This window comes from Seriola lalandi, unplaced genomic scaffold, assembly GCF_002814215.2.
Source record: "Seriola lalandi dorsalis isolate HSWRI2012SDOR001 ecotype SW California unplaced genomic scaffold, Sedor1 jcf7180002054907, whole genome shotgun sequence".
Taxonomy (NCBI): domain Eukaryota; kingdom Metazoa; phylum Chordata; class Actinopteri; order Carangiformes; family Carangidae; genus Seriola; species Seriola lalandi.
In genome coordinates this window covers 579,782-601,400 of record NW_019525459.1, presented here as the reverse complement: position 1 = coordinate 601,400, position 21,619 = coordinate 579,782, and the positions used below count along the sequence as shown (strand labels likewise).

General features: G+C 41.0%; 1 protein-coding gene across 1 annotated transcript in view; it reads left to right on the top strand.

The window, feature by feature from the left end:
• Positions 1 to 21,619, top strand: part of LOC111672988 (uncharacterized) — a 38,359-nt gene that overhangs the window by 975 nt on the left and 15,765 nt on the right. Inside the window, exons 2-23 of the mRNA XM_023430594.2 lie at positions 11,644 to 11,811; positions 11,960 to 12,051; positions 12,211 to 12,332; positions 12,568 to 12,730; positions 13,822 to 13,944; positions 15,225 to 15,344; positions 15,435 to 15,563; positions 15,670 to 15,717; positions 16,796 to 16,837; positions 17,035 to 17,097; positions 17,188 to 17,262; positions 17,900 to 17,983; positions 18,098 to 18,154; positions 18,734 to 18,787; positions 18,911 to 18,964; positions 19,131 to 19,184; positions 19,269 to 19,322; positions 19,409 to 19,462; positions 19,549 to 19,593; positions 20,425 to 20,478; positions 21,382 to 21,426; positions 21,505 to 21,558. Coding sequence (XP_023286362.1) covers positions 11,644 to 11,811; positions 11,960 to 12,051; positions 12,211 to 12,332; positions 12,568 to 12,730; positions 13,822 to 13,944; positions 15,225 to 15,344; positions 15,435 to 15,563; positions 15,670 to 15,717; positions 16,796 to 16,837; positions 17,035 to 17,097; positions 17,188 to 17,262; positions 17,900 to 17,983; positions 18,098 to 18,154; positions 18,734 to 18,787; positions 18,911 to 18,964; positions 19,131 to 19,184; positions 19,269 to 19,322; positions 19,409 to 19,462; positions 19,549 to 19,593; positions 20,425 to 20,478; positions 21,382 to 21,426; positions 21,505 to 21,558 — 1,754 coding nt within the window. The remainder of the gene's footprint in view (positions 1 to 11,643; positions 11,812 to 11,959; positions 12,052 to 12,210; positions 12,333 to 12,567; positions 12,731 to 13,821; positions 13,945 to 15,224; positions 15,345 to 15,434; positions 15,564 to 15,669; positions 15,718 to 16,795; positions 16,838 to 17,034; positions 17,098 to 17,187; positions 17,263 to 17,899; positions 17,984 to 18,097; positions 18,155 to 18,733; positions 18,788 to 18,910; positions 18,965 to 19,130; positions 19,185 to 19,268; positions 19,323 to 19,408; positions 19,463 to 19,548; positions 19,594 to 20,424; positions 20,479 to 21,381; positions 21,427 to 21,504; positions 21,559 to 21,619) is intronic.

Genomic DNA, 21,619 nt, shown 5'->3' with positions numbered 1-21,619 from the left:
TCAGGCATGGGTCAATTCCTGAAGACCCCCCCACCCCCACCCCCAAACTTGTCTCCAAGTTATTTTCCACTTAACTTCCAGAAAAATAGGCTTTGGTCTCCATTTTGACAGATGATTTTGTCGTGCCAGGTCATGCAGGCCTAAAGCTTACTGAACTGAACTGCTTCGTTCTGGGCTCCTTGAGCCCACTGCACATTTGCTAGACAGTGGAAAGGCATAGGCCTATATGTCTAGACTTGTTCTGCCATACCTGCTGCATCAGTCTGTGCTCTCATACAGCAACATACAGGATATTTAACAGCTGGGTAATGGAGAACAGACTCAGGCAAATTAAAGTGAGCTGTGCTGAACTGTACTGGGGATGCTTGGTTACGTACAGCAGCCCCTGAAGCTGCTCTGGAACCATATGAGAAGACTTCATTCTTCTGGGGCTTTTAGAGCTTGGTGTCATTGATGTTTATCAAGATAAGAGCATGTGCATCACTGTGTTTCAGTAGGCAAGTTGCCTTGTTTTATCATTGTAGACAATGATAAAACTATAAAAAAAATCTCACAGTAGTTCATTGTAGGGTCACTGACTTAAATCAGCTTCACTGAGTAATCCTGGTGAAATGCTAGGAACCTCCTTGCATCAGATGGGCCAGAACTTAAGACAGAAAGGTTGTCTCAGGTCATTCTTTTTCTTTCAAATACTTCTTTGTGAGTTTGTGGTTCTTTTTCTAGATGAGTTTTTAAAACATGTTTAATTTTTTTTCTTTGATCTTCAAAGATCATTATTGACCTAGGAAACAACACTTTACAAAACAATCTTACCTCAGGGACCATTTAGTGGCAGCTCCTGAACTTTCAATCATATTACAAGATCTTTATTAGCAGATGGAGTTTGCCAGCTGTCCTGGAATTGTAGACATTTAGATTTTCATTTTCTCTGGGCACTTGAAGGACTCCTGGTCCATGTTAGCTTAAAGGAATAGTTAAACATTCCTGGAATTATGCACCGTTGTTTTCTTATTGAGAATTGGAAGAGAAGATCAATACCACTGAAAACAGAAATAAAGGTAACAAAATCCATCTACCAGTACCTCTGAAGCTATCTGTTAACATGTCATATCTTGTTTGTTTAAGCTGTTCAGAGACGGGTAAAAACGACACTTTGCAGTGACTCAGGGGTTTATGTACCAGACTGTTTCTTTGCCAGGAACAGTAAATTCCTGCAGTCATGCCAACGTGAGGTTGTTAGAAAATTACCTCTAGACTAACTAACAAATAAGTGTATTTCCCAAAATGTTGAACTGTTGCTTAAAAACTTGAACTTCAAAGATGAAACAGCAGCAAAACATTGTCATGTCAATGTCAGATCTGCTGAAGATCATGCGATATGATTTGAAAGTCCAGAACAACTACTAAAATAACCTTGAGCTGATGTTATTTTGTCAGCCACATATTAACAATCATAAACATCCAAACAAACACACAAAGGCGAGAAAAAAATCCTGCAACTAATTGCTTAAACACACACCATCTGTTGTTTTCCTCATTTAATGGCTGTTTTATTTGCAAGTCAGCATCCATCGGCTTTGGGCAGGGCTACATCAACGATTCACTGTAAAAGAGTCAGAAGGCAGGTGACTTGGCAGCGACTCCACCATGTTGCCTCCACCTGCTCTGTCTGAGAAGATGCTGAGAAAGCTGAAAAGTATTAATGTTATGTCCCAATAACCATTATGAACTATTTGTTTTGTACTTTGGATTAAGAAAAAATTTGCCTGCCAGCTATCAATTATAGTTCATGTTATTAGGCGTCAATGATGCATTGAAAATGTTGATTTAAAAAGCCTTTCAAAGGTTGTTAGCATCTTTCTCAGTATTATTATTCCAACGTATAAAAAATAGTAACGCACACATTCTGGGTCAAACCTCACTGTCTGTGAAGGTCATTACTGAAGTGACTAATGTGACCTCTGGACTTTTGAGGTCATCTGGGGTCAACCTAGGTCAGGATGTGAACCCTGTAGCATCTCACACCTGGTGGGTAGTGAACACATTCCTGAAAATAAGAATTTATTTGTGAATAACTCCACTGGTAACGAGAAACACAGATTCACAAAGAGTGAAAACAACACACATGTACACATAAACCCTGATGCATCATGTTCCTCTTCAGCTCTCGGACAAACTCTTTCATAACACCTGTCATTAAACTGTCTTCAGGTACATGTCTCTTTTTTTACTTACTGTCAAATGCAGTAACACACCTGGCTGTCAGCAAGTTGTCAGGAGTTGGGTGTGAATTATGATCATAGACATCTGAGCAATGTGGTCAAGTTACGGTCAAGCCTGCTATAGTCTGGCCTTAGGTATTTCCGTCACTTACCTTGCTCACTGTCTGTATGAAACTTGTGTGTTCAGGTAGCTAAAAACTGAACTGAGCTATTTATTGCTTTTGAAGAATTCAGAGTATTCAGTGCTTTAAACTGATTCTAAAATCACCCGATTGCTGTAAAATAGCTAAACCCAAATTTAAAGCCTTCCTGCTTCATGTTGCTTCCAGATCTACAATCATCAAGATGAAATCAAAACTCCTCCCCCCAATGTAAATAAACAATTTATGTCTTGTGCAATATGTTAATGCAGGATGTGGTGTGATGTTAGGGTCAGCAGAATAAAAACATAATATCAGTGTTCTGTGAGAAAATCAGTCAGGTAGGCACATGTCAGTGAGTATAAGGTACTTGCTTCACCTTCCCAGTGTGTGTTGCTTATATTTCATTGTCTGTCTTCAACAGGAACAACTAAGCTTTCCATTTTAACCTTACCACAACATAAAAAAAACTTACGTAAAAAAAACGGTTGTTGCATTGGTCTGCATACGTTGAAAATTCTAAAAATGCTCCTCTGGTCACACCTCAATCAGTGATGTAACAGCGGGTGTTTTTCATCTGACAGATGATGGGAAACACCTGCTCTGACATCATGGATTGGGAAATGGCCAGAGGTGCAACACGGTTGAAATTTTCAACAGAGTAGTAGCTTTCGAGCACGTGTGATTCAATGTGGAAATCATCTTTTTTTTTAGATATTTTTAGCCATGCTAGCAGCGCCTCTAGGGATGGCAATGTCGGTGTATCGGTCGGTCCACCACTTTGGTCAACATCTGAAATTTGCAGACATTCATGTTTCCCTCAAGTTGAATAATTGTATTAACTTAATGTGATCCAGTGCTGTCATCAGTGCTTAAGTTGTTTTGTGTTTAGTGCTAATTAGCAGATGTTAGCATGCTAACAGCCTAAACTAAGATGCTGAACTCTTGTTTCAACATTTGTAGCCTTTTCCTCCCCACTTTGGCCATTTCCCCCTCGTGGCTCCCTTCGTCACTAATAAATCCACTGTCAACTTGGGGAGGGTGCAGAAAGTCATGCGTCTTAATTTTTTTCACAAGAGCTTCACCAAAAGGCCATAATGTGTGCAGAGGTTCATGAGTTTCAAAACACCGACCCCGACCGACCAGTATGTACATGATCCCTCAATGACTTCCCACCCACAAAAACAGTGCTGTCTAACTCATTTTCTATTTTATGCTGAAGGAGACAGTGAAAAAGTTATGAAAATGTTAAGAAGTGAACCTTGAATTGAGACACAATCACAGTTCTTTTTGTTGAATTGTATAAACAAGATGGAGGTACCACTACCAGTAATATAACCCCGGTCCTTATGTTGGTGGTGATGGCTAAGTACTTAGCATATGATAAATGTTAGTGAAATGCCTGTTTATGAGTGAAATGCAGTGTTTATGGTGCATATGCTTTGGAGTAGTTGTTCCTTTTTAGCCAGAATTACTAGAGTTGAACCAAAGCCATGTCAAGTTCCTGTTAAACCCCCCCCCCCCCAAGATATGCTGAACTCTTTAAACAGCTACAAGGACACAATGAGGGAAGAATTTAAATTGCAGATTCTGTTGAGAGAGATTAAAACAAGACATGAAAACTTCAACAGTAAGCCCAGAGTTGCAAATGACTCATAACTGAATGAATCATTTTTCTTGCAGTTAATAATTCATGTATCAGTGTGTTAATGCATGCATTCAGGTCAGTCTAGAAGCATTGTGATTGACAAAGAAATAGTTTCTGTTTTCGTCTGTGTGTTTAGTAAAGAGCACATGTGTTTGATTTCTTGTTTGGTTGAAGCTAGCAGGGGAGATAATGCTTCCCTCATCTTAGCTAAACAACATGTGTGGAGTTGCCTGCTCCAATGATAGATCTGGAAACGGTTTTTGTGCAGTGATTGATGAAAGGTGCCCTTGTAATTGACCGGCTGAGCAGAATTGTTTAAATGAGTTTTTAGGTCAGTTACAGCAGTGTGGAATGTCTGAAGGCGTTCTTCACAACAGACATTTACAACAGAGGTGACAAACTGATAATGACATGAAGACATTTGAGCTCCAATAGTATGTTCGCATTGGTGCAGTTGGATGCTCTCATAATTGTACTGTCAAAATTGAGTGGCAACCATGTTTTCGTCCAGAGTGTGTTTAATTTTAGGGTGGTAAAAGCATTTCGACGGAGAAGAACTGTGTGTCTGTTCCGCTGTGTAAGTTTGTAACCTATGAGCCCAAACAGCTTCCTAATGGTTCTTATCTTAACTATGATGAGATTAGCGCTGCAACTAAATTATTTTCTTTATCTATTAATGTGAAGATTTTCTTGATTAAACAATTTATCACATGGGCTATAAAATGTCACAAAATAGGGAAAATTTTCCTTCACAATTTCCCACAGTTGTTTTTCGGGTGTCTTGTTTTGTCCAACAACAGCCTTGTCCGAAGGCGTTATGTTTTCAGGTTATCTGTCCGTCCCATTCTCGTGAACACGTTATTTCAGTAATGCCTTGAGGGAATTCCTTCAAATTTCGTACAAACATTCACTTGGACTCAAGTATGAACTGATCAAAATTTGGTAGTTCAAGGTCAAAGTTCAAGGTCACTGTGACCTCATAAAACAAACACGGAGCTGCTAGCATGGAACTTAGACTTGTTTTGACACATTAGCAACTACAGAGTTGGTGCCATTTATTATTATCTGTATTGTGTCCTGCTGGAATTGAAGTCAGATTTGTCCTAGTTTACAGCAAATACAGTTGACTCTGGTCTCGCAGTCCCAGTCAGAAAGCCGTCTCGATTTGTTTAGAACAAAAACAAGACCCACCAGTGAGAATAGAATGATTAGAGCCAGGTTTAACACTGTCTGTAAAAATAATTGGTGCCAGGTGTAACACTGTCTGCATAAATAGGTACTTAAAAATGCACAAAAGCTGGTAAATCAAAGAGAACACCCTGGTGTTTTTTCAACTTGTAAGTCAGTGACAGCAGCTGACCATCAATTGGCAGCAAAAATCTCAGGTAGAAGAGCAGCAGCAGCAGCAGTAACTTGGTGGTAACTATGGAGCAAGTCATTTTACTGGACTGCTCAGTGATATGAACTGGTGTATAATCTGTGCTTTGCTTATTTCTTTAGTTGTTTCTACAAGGAACCCAAAGAGCCATCTGGCTTGTCCAGAAACACAACTTTTATTGCTGATGATGGTCATTGTTTCACATTATCATTAAAGATTGTCTACTGCACTGACAGGGTTTTATTTTAAAATTCTGTAAAGAACCTTTATTTTAAAAGGCTGCTACCACTGATCAAACAGGACATTAATTTTTTTTTTAAATCAGCCGCAAAACACACCTGATCACACACACTCCAGATAACTGTTGTAATCATGACTACAGGAATGAAAATTCACAAGAGCAGCAGTTTTTCCAGTATGTGATTGTGCTTTTGAGTTTGCAATCAAGCGTATGTGATAAATTCGACCTGACACAGGATGTCAAGTGATGCTCTCTAAATTAATTTCTCTCTAATTTATCAAGTAATGGCACCGTTTGCAGCACACGGTAACTCCTAGTCTGTCTATCAGTTCTTGTTATTTTGTTTTGTCTGTCATGTTTTGCAGGTACTTGTCATGCACACCACAAAAATGCTAGAAAAAGGTCAAAAGTAAAATACTGATGATAATAATTTATAGCATTTTATCATACATTTTGCACTCTGGCATAGCAGGTCTGTGTGCTATAAATCTTTCTTAAAGTCAAAAATAGGCTCACTCTTTGTTCTCCAAAATCAAAGTCTCTGTATTATGCAGCATCCAAAAATAACAGAGCACAGAGCCACATAAAGCAATGTGTAGCTGTCCGAGAAGTGCTGGAGGCCTGTGCCTGACAAATATTGATGCAGTCTTTGATCTGTGTTTGAGAGGAAGACGGATTTTGTTGGAATGAATGTATGTGACACCCTTCGTGGTTCATTTGGAGCGAGAGGAGAGGTGATTACAACTGAGATGTTAAGACCAGAGATGAGCTGTGATTTCAACACGAGTGCCACAGATTCCTCGAAGGAGATAAGAAGCACATGTCTGTCTGCAGGTTTCTAATTCACTTTTTTCTGTAGCAGACATTAAGGATTCATATAAGTAAATGCATATGTGTGTGTGTATGTGTGTGTGTGTGCTGTGTGCACAGACTAGTGTGTCCGTGTGTGTCTGTGTGTGTGTGTTTCAGACAGCAGGAGAGACTATCCAGTGTGATTCTTTGATCAGAGCCAGCTGAACTTGGAGAAAAGAAAACATATGGTCCCTCCATCCTACTCTTCCCTCTTTCTCTGTTCTTTTCTCCTTTTCCTCTTCTTCTCTCTGGTTTTCATCTCCCTCTTTTTATCATTCGTTGGGTTTAGTCTCTGAAGAGAGCCATGTCAGATGTTTGAGACGGACGTTTGAGAGAGGCAGCAGAAAGAGAGAGTGAGCAGGAGAAAGAGTGAAAGAGGTAAAGGACTGTAATGACAGGCTCCTGGGGCAAATCCTCTGTGGGGGATTTGAACCCCTGTGCGGAGTCTGTTTTGTGTGTGTATGTGTGTGTGTGTGTGTTTCGGTGCCGCGGTGTAGGAGGCTCGACTAAACATTAGTTCTTGTTTCTGCAAGAGGCATGTTATTGCATTCTTCCCCATTACTGAGATAATGACAGACTCGTCACAAACACACACATACAAACACACATGTACACAAAGAAGCCCTTACCCAGTCTTCAGTCACACACACACACACACACACACACACACACACACACACACACACACACACACACACACACACACACAGAAACACTCACAAACACAGACACACATGTGGTTTCCAGAAAATCCATAGTCTTTCCAATATGATGCCCATTAAGTTGTCTGCCTGTGTGTGTCAGTGTGCTGCTCCACTTACTTGTGTCTCTTGTGTATATAAATATGGAACCATAACCCATTAAGACCAGATGCGACAGCGATGCATCTCTGATAGAAGACAGTGGCCTCCACTTAGACTGCACTGCTTCACTTTTTTGTCAGCTAGCATGTTGTAATAGATCTGTTTATACAGCACTTGCATTATCCAGCCATAGCTGGCCATAGGTGACAGCAGGGCTGTGATGATAACAGCATAATCGCAATACCGCGGTCACATGATGCCTACTGCGGGGTTGAGCTCATTTCTGTCATCACTGCAATTTTTTTTTTTTTGCTCTTTGCCTTTAATGTTTTATGCTGGTGAAGATTACATGCAGACATGTGCATGGGGTGGGGTGGGGTGGTGGGGAGATTGTCCACTAGTAATTTGATCGCAGTGTCGTGCACTCCGATGAGAGGAGGGTGGTGGGGGGGTTGTACTCAAACAGGTTATAAACAAGCTATCAGTCTAGCCAGATTATTCCATCTGCTTTATTTGAAGGTAAAAGTCAAAGTGAGTGCTCCTGAAATATGTGTAATAATCCCTCAAAGTGAAAGGTGAGAGTTGAAGCAGGAAGCCTGGAGGTGAGCTGCGATGGATGTTTACAATGGACAGTCATAGTTTCACCATTCAACCGAGTAAGTTAAAAGTTTGTCTTCTCAATCTCACCACGTTCCCATATCATAACAAATCCAAAATCCAAAATCATCTATCTATCTATAGTTGAGTAGATCACTCTTGTTGTGGATCTTTCTGTTCAAACTACAGTTGTTCTTCTTTATGTTGAGGCTTACATCTGACATACTCTGCATGTGTGTGCATGTTGATCATGGTGCCCCTCACACTGAAGTTTAGAGCCTCGGGTTAACACCAGGAACTGATGGAGACCAGAACACTCCCTTGTGTATGTACAACACAGTGTATGTGCGTTGTGTGTGCGCGCGCGCTCATATCCACATTATGCCGCTGTTGTATTGCGCTTGTACATACACACACATCAACAGCATAGCAAAACGTTACCTGATGTGTTTAAGTGCATATAGAGTTCCCATGTCTCGTCTTGTCCTCTGCTGCATTCAGATGTCAGTGCTACCGATCATCTCTTGGTATGTATGAATGAAACCCCTCTTCTTTTACACACTTCTTGTGTGTCAGGTTCCCTTAAGTCTAACCATGTCTCTAACACGTGAACACCAGGAGCTACCTTATGGCCTGTTTATGGCTTTAAAAGCATTTTAGCAGCTTTTCACGCTAACATTTGACCAGGAAAATTAAACCACTATACAGAGCGCCCCCCCCCCCCCCCATTACCACTCCGGTATCCATATACTAAACATGGAGCTACAACCAGGAGATGGGTAGTTTAGTGTAAATGTAGAAACAACTATTTATGGTTTTACAGCAGGCTGCATGTTGCACTATTTCTTGGCCGGTTGCAGCAACGACCAGCCAGCAAGGACAAACTAAAGGAATGAAATACACAAGATGAACATTTTATCTTATTGAGCTTTAGAGGTGCTGGTAGTCAGATTTAGCTGTTTCTTCCTCTTTCCAGTCTTTGTGGTATGTTAAGATCCCCGGCTCCTCCAGGCCACATGTTGAAGTATTCTTGGGCAAGACACTGAACCCCACATTGCCCCTGATGGCTGTTCCATCAGTGTGAATGGGTGAATGTGGCAAGTATTGGAAAACAGCTTTGAGTGATCAGTAAGTCTAGAAAAGCACTATATAAGTGCAAGTTCATTTACTATTTGTAGCTTCATATTCTAAACAACAGATGTAAGAGTGGTATAAATCCTCTCATATAATTCTCAGTAAGAAAGCAAATAAGCGTTTTCTCAAACTGTCAAACTGTTCCTTTGAGCGGGTCTGACAATTTAATACTGAACTACGTTACTTACTTATTATAATTCCCAACTTTTATTTTGAAGGACAGATGCTTATTCTTTGAGTGTTGCTTCAAAGTTTTCTTTAAAGAGAATTCGGTACTTTATTACCACCTTATCTTGGTTGATACAATTTGGTGAAGTTGCATAAAAGCAAACATTTTACTCTGAAGGAGGTAGTTGTATTGTAGGACTGTTATGTTGCATTGCATTACATGGTACAGCTCTTTCTATTTTTCTGGTCACTCAGTACATTTTGTGTCATGTATGACATCATCAACTCAGTATCTCTGAAAACAAGTAATCCCCTAGATGTCAACTTTTTTACAGATGTTTCTCAGCTTATAAAAGAACAAGAAAAAATGGCATTTGTGAGATTTTTACAGCGTGAGTGGGCCACCATATCACTGGAAGTTTTAATAACACAGTATTAGCTGTATAAGTAAATAATGTGATGGTGAGCTCATGAAAGACAGAGTTACAAGCTGACGGTGCCAGCATGCTGGCAGACAGACAGACACGCGGACAGATGGACAAACAGATGGACAATCTGAAAAAAGTGGGCAACAAATACATCTGGTGCTCAGACTCAGACATTATGCCAAACTCTTGTGTGTGTACACATGCACGTGACTGTGTGTGTGTGTGACTGTGTGTGTGTGTGTGTTGAAAGGTGCAAGGCAGATGGAGGGTTTACGTAAGCCTCAGAAATACGTGTGAAAAGAAGCAACACCAGTAGAGGCTTGCCCTCCTCTCCCCTACCATCCATTATTTCTCCTATTTTCCCTCTTTAACCCCTGTCTCTCTCTTTTCTCTTTCAATATGTTGCACATTTCTCTCCTCTCTCCCCCCAGTTTCCTCTTTCACATCCCATCTTTTGCTGCTTAGCCCGTCTCACAGAGCTCTGTGACCATTGTGTCCCTGGTCCTCAGAGAAATCTTGTGTGTGTGTGTGTGTGTGTGTGTGTGTGTGTGTGTGTGTGTGTGTGTGTGGTGCATATGTTGAACATTTCTGCCTAAACTACAGTCTGCATCTGTACTGTGCCAAATGTCTCTTTTACTTTATGTGTTTCCTTGTGTGTGTGCCGTTGGGCTGAATCAGTCAAGCCATGTATCCTTTATAGCCCTCTTGTATTAGTCTTTGTTGTGTGATGCCGACTGTTGCTTGTGTCAGTGCCAAGATGGGCGTTATCATGTGATTACGACAAGCTTCTGCAACAAGTATGTTTCCCAGAAAGACAGAGAGAGAGATACAAAGATGATGAGGTGATCTTACTGATAAAGTGGACGTCTTAAATGTAATATCATACAACAACAAACAGTCGTGTACATTTAGAGGAGGTTGTCACTTTATGTATTTAAATCATTGCTAATGATGTTCATCAGCTGGGCAATTACTTTGTTTGCCTTTTAGTGTTGGATGGGAAATGCATAGTGCGTTCATCAGAGCTTGTTTGCTGAAAACAGCTGTCTGCTGAGCCTGTAAAAAAGGTTGATATGAGAAGGTTTTGAGTCATAAATAAGCCAAAGGGGTCTAAAAATCATGTGAAGTGTTTGATCTGTTGTTGATAGAAACAATTGTGATTAGAGCAGCTTCAAAAACATAGATTAACTCTCAATGGGGATGTGGACCTTATCCTGTGGTAAGAGCAATGACAACTGGCAGAAAGGCATTGCAACAGAAATAGAACTGTCTTTACTTGTTCCCATTATTAGTATCTTACTTTACTTACTTAAAAAAAAACAAATACAAACTACTCATCAGCTAGACAATTGTTCTTACAGAGGGTAAAGGGCCTCGGATCCTATCCAAGCCCTTTATATTTTCTCTATACTCTATACCCAGACATCTTCCCTGTGTGGTATAAAGAAAAAGTCATTTAAAAAGTAATAAAAACTTTGTCAGTAACCAAAATTATGAATCCCTCCAGATCCTTTCCTACTCTTGTTCAGTTGTGCCAGTCCAACTATATTGTTAAGGAGCAACCTAAAACAACTTATTGGCTTTTAACTGTATCTCGAGATGTGACCGTGAATGTGTTTTGAGTGAATGCATCTTTCTTTGTTTTCTTTCATGACAAAGGGTCATGGCTTCCAAAAGCACTTCTCTCTTTCAGACTGAAGTGGCAGCAGCAGAATATGAAGGAGGATGTAGTTGTCACGTTCTCAAGAACAAGCACAGATACTCCCATGTTTTGCTCCTGCAGCTTAAGTTTGAACGTCTGCCACTTCCCATGGGAAGCAGAACAAATCACTGTGCTTGCCAATGTTTGATTTTGTGCAGGTTACTGTTTGGCAAAAAACGACAAAAAACCTTTTTCTTTCAGTAGATTAAACCTTGAATGAAGGTGTTGGCCTTGTGCTGGCGAGGTGGACGCCTTGATGAACGGCCTCAAATCCACTAATCATCAAACCCACCCATCCGCTCAGTCATAGTGTTGCTTGTCTTTTTGCAGCCAATCCCATTGATGTCCTGAAGGTCCTGGAGCTGTCGGAGGACATGGAGGGTGTATCGTTGGAGGCTGGTCTATGCACCAGCAGGAAGGGCAGAGAAGAGACAGACCTGTCCTTTAAAATTGACAAGAAGATTCAACTGAGCGCGCCCACCAAGCAACTCTTCCCTGGTAAGTTTTAATACAGTGTGTTTGTTTGATACAGAAATAAGTAAGTGTGTGTATGGATGTATTTGGTCATTGAGAGCCTGTGTCCTAATTTGTGTGTGTGTGCGTGTGTGTGCGTGTGTGTGTGTGTGTTTGCGCGCATTCCCATCAGATTCGCCGTTTCCTATGAATTTCTCAGTGATGACGACAGTTAGAGCTGTGAAAGGCTCACAGGTCTTTCTCCTCTCCCTGTATGACTCGCAGGTACGCCTCATACACTCTACATCATCCCGGTCTAAACGGGATATGGCCAAACATAAACAGCCTGAGTTACACTAACTAAAAATGATTGTTTCCTTTTCCTATTATCATTCTTTCCAATCATCCCTCTTTCCTTCCATCCTTTGTCTCTACGTCCCTCAGGGCACACAACAGCTGGGTCTCGAGGTCGGTCGTTCTCCTGTCTTCCTGTATGAGGACCATCAGGGTCATCCACCACCCGAACTTTACCCCACCTTTAGGAAGATCAACCTGGCTGATGGCAAGTGGGTAACTACACACACACACACACTTTTGTGTTTGCCTTTCATGAAAGTTATTGATCATTTAAAGGCATGCAGAGCCATAATAAAAAGAGAACAGAATATTAATGTTAATTTAAAAAAAACAACATGCAGGAAATTTCCCTCATGTGGCTGCTGCAGGATTCTAGAAACACTTTCTCAAAAAGGAACAGCTGTAAAATAAAAATTGAATTTCTTCTTCTGTCTTTCCTGCCAGGTGGCACAGAATAGCTTACAGTGTGGAGGGCCAGTCTGTGACTCTCTACCTGGACTGTGACAAGCTGGATACCCTGGACCTGCTCAGAGGTGACGACCCCCGCATCAGCACAGACGGAGTTACCGTGTTTGGAACTCGCCTGCTGGACGAAGACGTGTTTGAAGTAGGAACATAAATGTGTGCATTTGTATCTGTGTGACTCGGGATGTTATGTAATATGACATGGAGGCAGAGTGAGTGGAGTTGAAACTGTCGCACTGTTTCACACATCTATTAAAGGGCAGAACCAGGCTCATTACCTTCAAATCATTTACTTTGTTAAGTGTAAAGTCGTTTGGCTTTCATAAAAACTATAAAAACTACAAAGAACGAGAACACACAATAAGTTTCTTATGTGTGGTAAGTGTCTCTGCTTGTTGCTGCTTGTTTGATTAATCCATCAAATGGTGACAAATGGATAAAAGCTTTTCTCCCTACACTGCCCTCCAGTGGTAGTTTGGGTTTACTGCACTTTAACCACTGCTCCAATACCATGAGTGCCAGAACCCTGCAGCAAAAGTTTTTAAATGTAAAACAGATTAAGCAATAGTAGTCTAAAAGTATGTCCCATTTAATATAAATATTTATTCTTAGAGCTCATCATTAGTTTTGCAAAAATGAACACTTACTAACTGCTTAAACTCACAAAGTCCTGCACATTATTCACAATAAGCACTGGGAAAATCCTCCCCAAATCTGCAGCTGTGTAAAATCCTTGTCGACTTTTATTAGTTCTGTTTCTGCTGTGTCTTCAGCAGTGTGAGGTAATTTTGTCAGTTTTCAAGTGTGAACTCTGACCTTTGTTTTCAGTGTCAGGTGGTCCATCTGTTTAACTGAACAACTCCCAGCCCATGTTTGGCTTGGACTCCCTACCATGTCTGTGGATGTGTGTGTGCACGTGTAGAGCAGCACGAGAGGGAGAAAGAGCTCGTGTCTGTCTGTGGGCTTAATGTGCTGGCACCACTTGAGACTGAAGGTCTGGAGATGATTAACTGCACATCAACTGTGAAAACAGCCCGTCGTGTGACTTTGATCTGACCAAATGAACAAATTCAAAGATAAAGACACATGGATATGACATGCCATTCATGTAATGAATGACACATTGTTCAGTGACAACCAGTGATGACATCCATAATGTGAAGTGACACGTTTGTCACTGATGCTCATATTGTTTCATTAATACTCTTGTTTGGGTGTGTTATTGTGACGCAGGGAGACATCCAGCAGCTCCTGATCGTTGATGACCCCAGAGCAGCAGAGACGTACTGTCAGGACTACATCCCAGACTGTGAGGCACCTTTGCCCTATGACAGCATATTAACGGAGGCTGAGGAGGTAAGGCCCCTCCTAACATCTAAATGGAGAGGGCAGCGAGAGACTTGAACCACATATCAACTTGAGGACTTGAACAGCAAATGGTCAGAAATCATATCGGCCACGTGGGATCCAGTCATTCGGTCTACCTGCCCCGTTCCTCACATAACCCACACTGGGAGGAATTTCAGGTGTTGAATGTTATAAATCCAGACTGACATTTCAAAAGCAAAGGAGCCCCGATGGTTTCATTTGTAAAAAGGAAACTATTAAAGGTTTTTATGGACGGTTTAGATGGCAGATATGACAAAAAGATGAATTGTTTGATTATTTTCAGTCATATATTTACACCAAGAAATCCTCTGGGTAAAATAAATGAAAAGTCCACAGTAAGATCACAGTGGGCTGTGAAGAAACATCTGCTGCACTGAGAATTAGTCAGATATTTAGCTCAACACTATTTGGCTTCCAGTATACTGTAAATACAGTATTTGCATGTGCAGATTGTATCTATATCTATTTTTTTCTCTCGAATGCAGACAATTATACACACACACATACATTTCTAATAAAAAAAAAAACTAATAGCAGTTTGAAAAAGCATTACTCAAACGCCTCCAGCTGTTAATTTCCTCGCAGTTGATTTGATACTTCCATCTTGAAATAAGGTTATAAAACATGAAAAGCTACCAGTGCCCACTGAGCTCTCACCCTCTCTTTCTCTGTATCCCTCTCTCTTCATAGTAAAACACTCTACATAGCCTTATGATCTAGTACCCATTGCCAGGTTCTGTTTGCCAGTGCTCCACACTTCTGGGAAAAGTTTCAAATCCTCTTCCACTGCTTCTGTTTGATTTATCGTCCGGCTTGCAGCTCAAAACGCTCCAGGATTCTTGGTTTATTGTGTTCAGAAACTGGATTTTTTTGTAACAGGACCAGAAGTGCAATCAGCTTGAAGACGTTAATGGAAAACATGGGACTGAGGCACTGATGAAGCTGTCATGCTGAAATGTGCAACCCCTCGAAGAAGCCAAAGTAAAAATATTGAGCCTAATCCAGCTGTAGCTGTACCAGAAGCAAACCATTCTCTATGTATCACTCAGTCAGGCGGCCTGGCAGAGGAAGTGTTTCTGAGATCTCAGTGGGCATCCTTTATGTTCTACAAGTCATCTGTATTTTTAATGTTGTGTGTGTATATATATATATATATATATATACGCAAAAAGTTACATGTGCTGACATGATGCTTCATCTGTTGGTGGGCTCTTTGTCATCTGTTTTCATTCTTTCATGGTTCTCAGGTGGAGAGAGCACCGAAGAAACATGTGGCTGAAGAGTTTGAGGAGTTTGATTACAGTGACCTCTACGATGACATGTCTGTCTCCACGGTGACCGCAGGTCCTAATGTCACAGAATATGAGGTGAGACTCAAGAGCTTAGCTTTGTGCCTGCGTGAGTTTGTATTTTCTCTGTTTTCTTTCTGTGCCTCATCATTCTGTTTTGTTGGACAGATTGTTGAGTATGAAGACTATGACAACACTACAGATTACTACAATGTGAACGAGTATGAATATGAGGAAGAGTATGATGACCGTTATGGACCGGCTGAGAGAGAACGGGAGTTCTCTCTAAACACACAGGTAACATCAAAACCATCACGTACTGAGAATTTATTCAGCTTTACATGAAGGGAATCCTGTGTGCATAAGTTAATGCTGCATGTGTCTGTCCATGTCCTCTCATTAGGATGTACCAGAGAAAGGACAAAAAGGAGAACCAGGCTATTTGGGAGTGGTGAGAAAAATACACACAGGTTTAAAAACACGCAGAAACACAACCACACAAGGGCTTCATATTGACTCTCAAAATATCTTGAGTGCTGTGCAGATATTTCCTGATCTAAACCTGGAAATCAGGAAAATAGTTTAACACCATAACCGTTTTCTGACACAAGGATCTGTAGAGGTAAAGTTCCTGTATAGATGCTTTTGTCGGGACAGGCCTGCATTGGGAAGTTTAGCATATGTTTTAACTGAAACATGGGTTCTTTAGAGTAACTGAATAACATAAAGTATTAACAATGCACCGGTAAAGTCCAATAAATACTGATAAATCAACCTTCCGATATTATCAGCTGATCTTAGCTTGTAGCAGATATCAGATATTGCAGCTGTATAAATGTTGACTCACATGTCAGCTGATAAGAAAGAAGGAACAGCAGTAGAGAATTATCAGAAACATATGTGAGAAGCAATGACATATTCTGTTCACCACAGAGCACTGACAGTGACAGTGATATGAGTGATGTGACAATGTAGATACCATGAAAACATATAAATGTGTTTGCCATCACTGGTTTAGTTATACTGTATGTGATGTGGTAAATGTTCCTTTAATGTCTCTTTAATATTTACAGCATTGTGGGAAATGCTGCAAATCTGTGATAGCAGACAATTTTATGGCAATGTTGGATCTGATATTTGCATTAATGTGTTAAAGTACTTTGGTTTTGCAGGTGTTTAATTTACTTTATAGACCAAACTCTGCCAAACATGTCAAGTTATTTAATCCATAATCAACCAGAAAATTTAAGGAAATAATCTATTTTCAAATGCATTAACATTCTACCAGTGTATTATTGTGACATATATCATTTTACCCATATTGCCCATGCCAAATACTTCAACAACAAAATTAAAAGTGTCCTCATCCATGTTTATGTGAAATCTCATATATTGATATCTTGTTTTTTAAAGTAAAATATCAACATTGACTAAAACAAAAGTCCAGTATTTGTCTGGTAGTCAATTAGCACCGGTATCAAAATGTTCAAACGATACCTAACCCTAAACCTCAACCTAATTGTCTGCAGGGAACGCAGATTACAGGATCACATGGACCTCCAGGACCTGAGGTGAGTGAATTCTGCTGGATGACTACCTATCTACCTTGAAACACATTTCACCTCAATCTTCAGGTGTGAAGAACAATTTTGCACATGGGAGAGGTGGACGAAAGTGCAGCCGAAATGACTTTTAATATGGAAATGGAATGGAAATCGTTTCCATCACTCTGAACCGACTGATTGTGTTTTTGTCTGTGTGTTTTCAGGGAGAGGCCGGTTCTCCTGGAATCACAGGACCAGTGGGACCTCGAGGAGACCCCGGGGAGCTGGTGAGGACTGTCCTCCGTTTAATGTGTGAGTGACTGAGTCCGCCACATGTTGGCGTCTCTGTATAACTGTCCTCTTCTGTCTCCTCTCAGGGCCCACCAGGGCGGCCGGGCCTTAATGGAGCTGATGGGATACCAGGTCCCCCAGGCAACATCATGCTCATACCGGTAACATGAAGATACTTCTGTGTTGCCCAAGGCCTTAGAAACTGCAGTGTTGTTGCTGTGGCAGTTATTTGCCCCTATTAACCCTTAACGGAGCCTCAGGGCGGACGGGAATGTTTGTATGCTGTAACAGAGAAATGGGCTGGCTCAGATTACACAAATGAACCATTTGTTTAACTTTGCTAATATCACCTGCTCCTGCTTTAACCCTTATAAAGGGTTTAAACCTAAAACTATATAAAGTGTAGATTCATACGTGTACATCAAATGTATTTCTTCACCGTGATTCAAAATGTATTTGTTCTGTGTCATTTATGTGTGAACACAATCCTTTGTTTACCGATGTCTTTATTTAGTGTTGACTTGGGTTGAGATCTGGTGAATGTGAAGGCCACAGCTTATGATTCACATCATTTTCATACTAAACAAACCATTCAGTGACTCCTCATGCTCCGTGTGGAAGCAACAGCATATGTTATGTTTCTCCACTTATCTATTTTTCTTTCACTTTCACCCATCTGCTCCTTCTTATGCAAGACTTGAATAGCAGTGCAACATATTGGCCACTGGGTGGGGTATTGAGTTTGACTAAAAAGCATCTTCTGTGTGTATGTGTGTGTGATCGTGTGTGTGTGTGTAGTTCCAGTCAGGGGGTGATCCAAAGACAGGTACTGGGGTTTCTGCACAGGAGGCGCAGGCCCAGGCCATCCTGCAGCAGACCAAGGTACCAAAACATTACTTTACATCTTAAACACATAGAAAAAACGTAAATGTAAACCTACTGCAGTTTGTGTGTCGCTGTCTGACTCTTTCCTCCTCCTCCTTCCTGCTCTTCTAGCTGGCTATGAAGGGACCTCCAGGACCACTCGGCCTCAGGGGAAGACCTGGACCACTGGTGAGTGAGGCCACATCACGTTGTCATTTTAGTGTGTGGTGTGCATACACCTGCTGCTTGATTTTCTCCTGAATCAGAAGACGGGAGGTGCAAGGTGAATAATCTGCTGGAGAACAGACTGCTCAGGGTTTTTTTCCTCAAGACTATGTTCGGTCATGCTATTTAAATACTAAGTGCAAATAATACATTACTACAAAAAATATTGCAAGATTTAAAAGAAAAAGTCTAGGCCACCTGAATGTTGCTGGGAAATGTAATTGAACAGTTAGTGTACTCTGTAACACACGTCTGTGTAGTGGTTAGTTAAACACACACCCCACTTTAATTGTAGTGTTGCAAACGACCTGTTGCATTCACATCCTGAGCAGTGGGTCAGGAACTCACCTCCAAAGCAGGTGGAGCGTATTGGAAACAAAAGGAGCACTCATAACGTAGGTTACAGGACATTTCTGTAGTAGAAAAGTATGGTACTATTCGCACGCACGCACGCACGCACGCACGCACGCATACACACGTGCAGACAATGGATCCCAAAGCAGACTTCTTTCGACATCTGAATGTTGTAAACGTTTTTCCCAGGGTGGACCAGGTTCTTCTGGGCTGAAGGGGACCAACGGAGAGATGGGGCCACCGGTGAGTTCACTGGCACGGCAGATGCCATGGCAACACACTCAGTACTTCACTCCCTTGTATAATGCAGAAGCTCATTTAACTAGCATGACTGTCGCTTGCTCTCTTTCCACCTTTTCTCCCCAGGGTCCTTCAGGACTACCAGGTATCCCAGGTCAGAATGGGCGTCCCGGGAAAAGGGTGAGACTATTAACTCCAGTCTTTTCTCAGTAAATAGTATATTCTGTTATTATGGTCTAATTTCATAGAATCACCATGAAATAGTCTTTTCCCAATAACACTTATTTGACAGGATGTCAGTGAGGAATCTGCCATGTCTAACTTGTGCGTGTATGTGTGTTATTAGGGTCGATCTGGTACAGATGGGGGCCGAGGTGCAATAGGAGAGGCTGGAGCAAAGGTGAAGTAGAGCTGATGTCACACTTTCACTTACTGACTGCTCTGTCAAAATATCAAACCATCTTTCTATTAATTCAAATTTCAGGGGGATCGAGGGTTTGATGGCTTGCCTGGTCTCCCTGGAGACAAAGGACATAAAGTAAGTTAGCTGACTGAAGTAGTGAGTGCGGTTAAGCTGATAATTCATGAAACCAATTTCCAACTTCTATACGTGTATTTTCTCAGGGGGACAGGGGGAAACCAGGTCCTGTAGGTCCGTCAGGAGAGCCAGGAGAAAAGGTGAGAGGTCACGGTGGTTGTAGGTATTAATGTTTATGCTGGTCTGTGTTTCTTTATGTAGGTATTAATGCCTGAGTTTTTCACAGGGCTCTGAGGGGCCACCCGGGCCAAGAGGACAACCAGGCGATGCTGTGAGTGTTTACACCCAAAAGACACATGTATGAAAATGACTAAATAGGCGCTCCGCCTCATATGAAGATCGGTTCACTTGTCATGACATACTACTCAAGTTTTGAAAACAGTTTAGATAATGTGTGTTGTGGCTTTGGAGGAGTTTTTTTTAAGTCTGAGAAAATAACCCTGATGATTTGGTTGTTAGAGTTATCTTGAGAACCTGCTTCATAAACTTGGGTTGTGGAGTTTGAGAGATGTTTACATATTATCTAAATCTAATGAAAGATGCTATCAAGTTGGACAATGGGAAATTTGGAGTCCAGTGTTTATTGGAGTGTGATCCAAACAAGAGACTCAGGGTATCTTTGCACCTGCTGCAGTGTCTTGTGAATCCCCCACCTTTTAGTATTTACAATACTAAATCACTAAAGTACCACTTAAAATTCACAATTAATTAATTCCCAAAGCCAATTATGCTAAGCAAGTGAAAGTTAGGATTTTGTAGCTCACTTGTCTTCCAGTATACCTAGACCCTAATATACCAACACACTCAAATTTCTTTGTAATTATGCCTGGTATCCTATCACAGACAAATACATATCCATGCACTGTACTTCTATACTTATAAGGTCTTTCACTGACCCACTTACCTTAAATGAACACTAATTCCAACCGTAACTCCGAAACAGGATCTTTGATCCTCAGATGACGCACTGAAGGGGCTTTTCAGAAAAGGTTCTAAAACTCAAATTGGTCCTTACAGAGATAGAAGTATGAAGTATGAGAGCACATACACACACACAAACCTGATTATATTTCATTGGATGTAACTGTGATGTCTCTTTCAGGGCTCCAGAGGTCTGAATGGCCCCAGAGGTCGTCCTGGTCCTTCAGGCCAGCCTGTGAGTATGAACGTTATACTTTATTATACATACCACATCTGCACACAGCCACACACATTAATCTAAATTAAATTAAACTAAAAGACATAAGATAATTGTAATTATCCTGGTGTCTGGCCTTTGTGCTTATCCATGCAGTGAAACTAAGGCTCTTCTCAATTTGAACATAAATCCAACTGTGGTGTCATGATCAGATAATTCCATATAATAATGTTTAATCGCAATGTTATAGTGGTTCTCTATTTGTTAAACATGATGTTATGTAATTCTTATCTCCACTGAGAAAATTACTCTCTGCCAAATACATCACATTTCCAAACACCTGAAGCGGATTCTTTCTAGTTCGCATAATTTACGTTCACACTTTAAGCAACACAAGTTTGCACTTGTAAGCATCTGATAACACATGGAGGAAACGTTTTTTCCTTTGTTTAAATTTCACATTTTAGCTGCTGTTGGTTAATCAAGCATTAAACACCAAGTAGCAAGGAGGTGGTTGAACCAAATCAGTGAGGTGGCTGATAATCTCTGGTTTCATTTAGTCATAGTCCCAAGAGGCTCATGTAACAAGCCTCAGGGAAATTTCTGTCGAAGATAAAAGTCATGTCTTCTCTATTTAGTCAGACAGGGAAAAATGTTTTAGGAAAACATTTTTCATGTGACAGACAAAGACACAGCCAGAAAATAAAGCCCACATAGGGAAATTAATACATGCATTATAGAGCTGGCAGCTTCACTGTCTACTATTAAAACCCATACATCCTCCTCCACTGTCCTGGTATTTTGTAATAAAGAGCTGCTGTCATTTCCTCAATTTTTTAATATGGAGGCTGAACAAGTGCACTCAAGGACGCAGAAGAAAAATGAGTCCATTCTATTAACTAGTCTTTTCTCTACTCACAGGGCATTCGAGGAATTGATGGGGTTCAAGGCTCAAAGGGAAACATTGTGAGTATAATAAAGGTAGTAGACAGAAGGGCCTGATGACAAATCACTCCCGGTGACATAATTTCCTGTATGCAACAGGGACAACCAGGAGACATCGGCGCACCTGGACAGCAAGGCAACCCTGGAATTGTGGTACGAGCAGAGCGCAGATATTCACAAAAATGAACCGACTGCATACATGCATAAACAGAAA